General features: G+C 39.8%; 1 protein-coding gene across 1 annotated transcript; it reads left to right on the forward strand.

Annotated features, from left to right (window-relative positions):
• The first annotated feature begins 272 nt into the window (after window positions 1–272).
• LYSMD2 (LysM, putative peptidoglycan-binding, domain containing 2) lies at window positions 273–7,305 on the forward strand. Its single transcript, XM_009082565.1, has 2 exons — window positions 273–605; window positions 6,539–7,305. Exons 1-2 carry the CDS (start codon window positions 273–275, stop codon window positions 6,581–6,583), a joined length of 378 nt encoding a protein of 125 aa, XP_009080813.1. The 3' UTR covers window positions 6,584–7,305.
• Window positions 7,306–7,871: the final 566 nt, after the last annotated feature.

Below are 7,871 nucleotides of genomic sequence, written 5' to 3' on the forward strand. Positions count from 1 at the left end.
CGGAAGGTTGTTCAAGAAAAGCATCATTGGGTAGTGCATTATTTGAGAAAAAGCAGTATTTTGTAGTAAAGTCTATATAAAAGAAGCTAAGATGTTAACAAGGCTTACACAGAACATATACTCCAAAATAATTTTGAATGCCAGCAGTTTCTTTCCTGAAGTCATTGCTGCTGCAAAGAATGTATAGATTTTTGTTAATATACTTCTTCAGAAAGTTAGTACTTTATACTTTGCCAAAACCTAATAACTTACATTTTTCCTATCTTTTTCAGATGGAGCAAATAAAGAGGGCAAATAAACTGTTCACTAATGACTGTATATTTCTGAGGAAAACCCTGAATATTCCTGTTATATCAGAGAAACCATTGCTGTTCAATGGACTTAATTCACTGGAATCTCCTGAGAACGAAACTGTTGACAGCTCCCCTTCTTGTGATGAAGGACTAGTGACAGTTCAGGAAGAAAGTAGTTCTTCTCCCAGTCCTCAAGAGCCTGACAATCAGCCCACTGCACCAGAAGAATTATCTGCCAAAGATTTCCTACAGAGATTGGACTTGCAGATTAAGTTATCCAAACAAGCAGCCAGAAAACTAAAAGATGACAATGTCAGGTAAATACTGCTTTTGGTATTAAGTGTCTTAATCTCACCCTGAAGGCATTCTAGACTAAGCTGAACCCACTTTGTGGGGTCTCAGACAGCATCTGTAGCTTTACTTTGTCAACAGCAAGTCTCTGCTATTGTGGTGCACCAGATACATTCAGAGCACATCATTAGCAGGTGCCTTGATAATAAGGCAGTTAGAAAGGCTGCCTCACAGGCCATTGTCTAGAGAATAGCAATGCTATTTCAGAAAAGCCAGCAGGCTGGTATTCTCCAAGATGTCTTGCTATGTTAGTGGGCAACTATTTAACCCAAGCCGTAGTTTTCAGTAGAATACTAAGCCAAGGCCTATGTGGAAGCTGATTATGAACAACAAAATATGACTCCATTTTTATTCTGTCCAAAATTGCCTTGTTATTGTGTAAATATCCTTCATGATACAGTTTCAATTAAGCTATCCTATCTCCTTTCCCTATTCAGTCCTCCCTTTGTGGATCCACCTATGCAGACTTCATCTTTTCTTCAGTATTTCTGTCACAGCCAGGAGCCTCCCACACATTTGCTCATATTAAAAGCAGTACTGACATGTCTGTCACAGTGGTTATTCTGTCACATTTGTAGGTATCTCATGGAGAGTACAGAAAGACTTCAGCAGTGTTTGTTTTCCATGTCCTTGGGACAAGCTCCTTCACCTTGTTCACAGCCCATCTCTTGGGCTGGCTCTCTGCCTGTTTATTGTCTGCAGAAATTGCTGAGGTGGGGGATGCTGAGGTGGCCTTTCTCATGACAATACAAGGTATGACTGCAGGGGCCTGTTATTGCTTCTCTTACCAGAGAGCTGGAGAGAAGTTATGCCTGCAGATACATTGTTTTGCAAATTTGTTTAATGCAAAGCTTGGTCCATTGTCCTGGTTAACTTCACACACTCTGACTGTGAGGGCAACCAGTGTATATTTGACACTAAGCAGAAAGTAACCTTTCAGGATCAAATTTGTTGAGCACAGAGTCCCTTCATTTCTTTAAATAAGGGATTTTTTCAGCAACTTTAAAACTTTGTTCAATAGACAGAAGTTTGAAGGAGAGCAGTATATTGCATTTAGCAATTGGACAAGCCTCCTTTGGAGAAATATTTACACATACAACTCTCCATTGCCGGGACACCTGGTTAGAGTCTTGAGGAAGACTGAAATGTTTTTACATTTTCTTAACACACTTGTCAGTTATTTTGCTTTGGATTGATTCTGTGAAAGGAAAAAAAAGGCTGTTGGAACTCAGAACCTATTTTGTTCAAACTCATCCACTTCCATTTCTTTATTTGAAGCCACATAGAGCATCTCTCACGATGTGCTGCAGCTGACTTTCAGCTCATTAGATGTATGTACCTAACAAAGTAGGTGTTGGCCCAGCAGTTAAGCTGGGTGACAGGAAACCACAGTCCCTGCAAGAGGAAGGCGGTTATTTTGATATCCCTTCAACAAAAAAACAGGCTAATTTACCAAAGGAAATTCAGTTAGACCTTACTGCACCATGAGCAGAACCAATACAGTGGAAGTGACACTGCACAAATAGTACACTGCTACTACTAGTACTAATTTCCTACATTGGATAAGTTACAACTTAGGAAATGGGGGCCTGGTACCAAGGTTCCTCCCAAGAAATAATGTATACAGGAAGATGAGTTACTTTTCCACCTCCTGTTCAGATGTAGCAGGTCATTTTGTTAGTTATGCATAAGGCACAGATTTTTATTGGTCATGATGCTACAGGAATCATGAAGTACAGAGCTGCAGGCTGTCTGCTGAGCAGGATGTCACCTAAAGCTTCTGAAGAGAAATAGCATCCTGTGTGTCTGATAAAATCTTCATAATGTTACCTTCTGTGCCACCACCCCGGCTTTCAGTCATGGCTCACAAAAGCTTTGTCCTCTCCAACACAGCTGAAAAGAACAGACCCCCTTACAGTCTGACAGGAAGGGGCAAAGGACCAAAGTGAATGTTTACTCCTTGCAGAGAGCAGGAGTAAAGAGAGATTGTTCCCTAAAGCCTCAGGGATACTTTTCAGCTATCTGGTATTGTACCATAGCTAATGGTATTTCTCAGCCCAGACTGGAAAGTTCAACCTGCCTTACTGTGCTCCAGCAGCTCCCCAGGAAACACCTGTTCTCTCTCCTGCCGAGACCTTTCTTGCCCCTTGCTTGGAGCAGGAAGCCTTTGAAAATTGGACAACCATGAGAGTAAACCAGGCTTGTGAATATGCAAGTTTTCTATTCTTGGAGCAAAAGCCATTTATGAAGTTAAGAGTGCTGTTTCCAGCTGCTCTGGCCATCTGTATTCAGGTTGCCTTGTCAAGGCCTGTTTAGAATGTGACTGCCAACACTGCAGTGTACTTCAGTGCCTGCTTGGGAGTAACAAAGGAGCACCTGGAGTTAATCTCCTGCTGCCAAAAGGGACATTTGAACTAACAAACCTGTGAACTGTCAGTTCGAGAAAGTTCATAACTTCTGACCATTCCGTGAGCCTGATTTGACAGATTGTGAGAACCACATCATCTATTAAATTGCTCTTTACTGTGGTCTTCGTTAAGTTGCCAAGAATACTTGTGCATTCATGCACAGATTCAGACTAAACCACACAAGGCAGTTTCATAGGCAGAAACTACCTTGTGCTACAAAGGCAGCTTAAGGTGAATTACACTGTTTAATCAGAACTCTTGAAGTCTCTCCTTTAAGTGCTCTCAAAGGAATAAAGTATGTTAATATCTAAAGTCATCTGCTTTCCTGGTAAAGCCTCTTGCTTTTAGGTAGAAAAACTGAGGAGCACATAGTTGCAGATTTAGACTAGATATCAAAGTATAATAGCTGTGAAAGTAGATGAGCATTAAAGGTTATAGAATGTGATCCACTCAGTTTGTGCCAGCTGCCTTTCACTATTAGAGTTTATGTAAGCACATGGCTAGATCTATAATACTACTTATACTAGAGTTTCATTTAGCAAGAAATAATTAGTTAATGAATCACCAGTCACACATATGTACCCAAGATGCAGCTCAAGGCAATAAGACCTTTTTGTTTTGAGCAATATTTTTATAATAGGCCAAAAGAAATGCAAAAGGACTAATACAGTTGTTTGTAGCATATGTTGCTAGCTCATGTATTTGCATATTAGGGAAAAATACTCATTATTAGTTTTATCCACACATGGAATAAACCAACTTGTGATAATTTGAGAAAATATTGTGATGCTACATCTTCCCCACAATGCTGTTAAGCATGTTTCAGGATGCTGAAACTGAAAATATGCTTAGTGATACTTTTGTGATCAGGTAGTTGCACACCAGATGTCTAACCTAGCTCTTTATAGAGCTTTTGAGATTTTAGGGTGGTACTATGGTAGACCAGAACAGGTCGCATCTTTCTCCATTTGCCTTTTAGTGACTCATTTTGAAAACCTTGTAACTGAACAGACCCTCTCTAACCACTATGGGTTATACAAACCAGTAGAACTGCTGTCAGCACAGGAACAGAACCATATGCTGTCATCTGCTTAATTGCCTTGACCTGAACCTAGCAGAGCAGGGTATTGTAGCCTTTGAAACTGGTAACTAATTGAGGTAATTTGCCCAATAATTTTTCACTGCCATTGGCTATCAGCTAAGAAAACAAGATACCATAATAAAGAAGGCTGTCTGCAGAGAGAGAACTCTTTCAGACTTCCAAAAGCTGTTAGCTCACAGCTCAGTTTGCTGCCTTGTTTAATTGTGGATTCTAGAATCATCCAGGCATTTGAGTTTACTTGTTCACACTCAGGTGTGCTTGCTCTACAAAAGTGGTTATTTGTTCCTGATACACACCATGTCCTGCAGGAGACTTCTTTCAGCTCCTGTGCAAAGTGGCAACAGCAAACAGGAGGAGACAGCACTATGGAGCACTGTAATGCTGTGCTGTTCCTTTTCCATGCCCTGAAGGAGAATGTTGCAGTGACTTACCACTTGGTTATTTTAAGCATCTTAAAAGTAAAGAAAATTGTTTGGTCATTAAACATACACACACTGCCATGTTGGTGCTTGGGGGCTATTTACTACTATGTAATTCTATCTCATATAAAGTTTGGCTTGTTTTTCAGCTGTCAGAATAGACTGTATTTGCTGTGTACAGTTCTGAAAATCTACATTAGTAATATTTCCTGGCCATTACCCTGGTTTGGAGTAGCATTGCAGACCTCACATAGCCTAGTTCTGCAGCCTGAGACAGAGGGGCAGAAGCTGTTCTTCCTGACCCTTACTGCCAGCCACAGCAGCAGCTCCAGGCCTCGCTCAGAAATGTATTTTGCACATTGCAGCCAGTCACAGCTTTGCTTGAATTCAAGCATAACAACCAGTTGTATAGTTCTGGTGTCCCTGCCATGCACAGAAGGCCCTCGGAGCTGTCTGTAACCTGTGCCAGCCTTCTGCTCTCTGCTGACAACTGCCACCTGAGAGCTCGTATAGTTCAAGTGTACATCACACGAGGGAAGTGAGGACAAACAGCCCAGACAACGGTTTTGTTACGTGGATGTCTGAAGACCTGCTAATATAACATCATTATTTCAGCTCTTCTGTTGTTTATATTCACCCATAATCAACTGCAGCTAATTTCAGCCCAGTGTTTGGCTGTTGCAATGTCGTGGTGGATGTTAGTCCTATATTAAGACTTTGAAGAAGAATGACTGAAAGGCTGATTCTGGCAGCCTTTGATAAAGAAAGAAGGTCTTATTGCTGTAACTCTGCCACATTTTATCCTCTAAAAGGGGGTAATTTTGCTGGGAAAATGAATGCAGGTTACTCAGCTGCTTGATTAGTTTGTAGGGTTCTCTTTGATTCTGTTTTCAGGGCCTATAGAAATTTATATTGTAGATAAATAATCATGTTTAAAAGTTATTAGGGAAAAGTCTGCATGACTGGGGGGTTTATATTGAAATGCATAATTTTTATCTCATACCATTATTAGACTATTTGAATAACTGTACATTTGTATGAAGGCACATACAGTATTAAAAGTAACTGGAAATCCTTTGAAGCTCACAGTATAGTAACACTAAAGCCTTTCTGTTCTCACCAAAACACTAAAATTGGCAGCAGCTTTAAGACTAGACTCTCAGGAACATAATTTTGAAGCTACAGTAGTACATAACAATGATCTTTGGAGAACTTGGCATGCTGGAATGCTGCACTGCAATAGGTTTACATAACCACTGCTTTTTTTAAAGGCAATATCGTCAAGTAAACTGTAGGCAGACTGATTTTTCCTGGGGGTATTTTAGTAGCAGCACTACATCACTTTATCCAATCATTGCATTAACAATAGCACTTGGGGGCAACTGTTTCTGCTAAGAAAATCCAAGCGATCTGTCTCAGTGGTAATTGATGCACAGGAAGTCCACATCAGGGAGCCCACTCAGGGAATATCCTTGCAGCATCCAGACACAGATCTAGGTGCAGCTATGATGGACTGCACCTGTTCTTGCTTCATTTGGTCCATCTGAACCCCCTGCCATTCAAAAGGTTGAAACAAACCTCTAACTAAGCTTACTTTTTTAAACAAAGAAATTGAAATGGTACAGGAACTCCGGTGTGCCCTCCATTTGTTTATCCTTTACAGAATTTCTTATGGACTTGGCACTGTAGTGTCACAAATAGTTCTTCAGATACATTCTGATGTTGTTGAATTTGCACAGCTTTATTTGTCTTAACACAGCCTTCTGTTATTGAAACAAGAACCCCAGAGATGTGGAGTGAGCAGTATTACACTGCAGGTATTCCAGTTAGGTAGGGCTGGCATTGTCTATGTTGATCCATTGGGAAAAATGGTTACCTGCATTTTCAATGCAGTTTTACTGTTGAGACATGTTATGTTCCTGACCTGATGATTATGACTATGATAATTTTTTTTCTAGAGAGGAGGAGAATGAGGAAGGTCCCTATGCAACTTCTTCATATCACCAGTAGAAGACAGACGTGATGGCCTGAAAACTTCCCATAAAATCAGTTCTTAAAGAACTAAACAGTCAATAACTCACAACCCAAATCTTTTGGACTCATCGTCTTGATGTACTTAAAAGAAGTCATGAATGGGTAATTGCACTGAAATTATGACCTCTTCTGCCTTCCATAGGTTAATGTCCTTATGCTATATCAACAAAGGGTTTAAGCCTTCCAAAACTAGCAATGGCCTTTCTACCCCTTCTGTGCAAACTGTAGCATGGTAGCAACAATATATCCTTGAGGTCACCTTTATGCAGGATGTTGATCTTTAGTAAAGATTTTGTAAATACTTGTTAAAGTGAAATTTGTTTTAAGTATTTAAAAATATTAAATAAGTTTGCTTGTAAATGACAAACTTTGAAAGTAATAGAAATTTGCTTATTGTGCAAACATAGGCAAGTTTGCTGTGAAAGTTTTGTCTACTTCAGGGCTGCAGAACTTGCCTCTGAATTCTGTGTGTGTGTGTCTGCGTGGTTATGATGTATTCCTAGAAAGGGGAATTCAATTTGGTTCGATTAGTTAAAGCCTTTATGGTTAAACAACTGTTTGCAGATTGGATTTCTCCTCATAAAAGGGATGAGTTAACAGCAAGAGATTTTACTTTGTGAGATATGACATTGGAATATCAGATGTGTGTTCTTGTGTGCAGTTATATTTTGTGTGGTTTTAATTTAATAAAATACAAACTACTAATGTGTCTGTTCATAATGAAGTTGGTTCTAGCCTGTTTCTTGTGAAAAATGGTTTGCTAGTTACTTGAGCTATTAGATACTAATTTCAGGGTAAATAACAGCCTTTACTGTAAAATTCAACCTCCTAAATGAGACCTGTAAGAGCTGTTTGCTCTAGTTTTGAGTCAAGAAAACTGTATTAAGATGACTGAGAGCCATACTGGCAAACTTCTCTGTTCTGAGGAGAGAGGCCAGTGTTCAAGTCTGCAAGTGGATCCCACCTGAAGCTAAGGAAGGCAGAGGGCAGCCTGCACTCTCTGTTTGCCCTGAAGTTAGTGCATTAGCAACTTCTTTTTAAGCATCGTAAATTTTTTCCTGAAATATTCAATAAGCTTCCCAAAACTCTTGTTATTAAAGATTTGCTGGATCCTCACTGTGACAGATGCAATTTCCTATCTTTCAGCTCATCAATATAGTTCATCACTCCCTCAAGGCAGAAATTTTCTGCAGTGTGTTAGGAGGGAAGCTATGGAAAGTTTCATTAATTTACTAAAGCCAGAAGTAAAAATTGAAAGCTCAGC

This window comes from Acanthisitta chloris, unplaced genomic scaffold (assembly GCF_000695815.1).
Source record: "Acanthisitta chloris isolate BGI_N310 unplaced genomic scaffold, ASM69581v1 scaffold18519, whole genome shotgun sequence".
In the NCBI taxonomy this organism is placed as follows: domain Eukaryota; kingdom Metazoa; phylum Chordata; class Aves; order Passeriformes; family Acanthisittidae; genus Acanthisitta; species Acanthisitta chloris.

Coding starts and splice junctions, on each gene's coding strand:
- LYSMD2 (XM_009082565.1), top strand. CDS start 273: ATGGAGCAAATAAAGAGGGCAAATAAACTGTTCACTAATGACTGTATA. Junction 606..6,538: donor GAAAACTAAAAGATGACAAT/GTCAGGTAAATA, acceptor TCTAGAGAGGAG/GAGAATGAGGAAGGTCCCTA.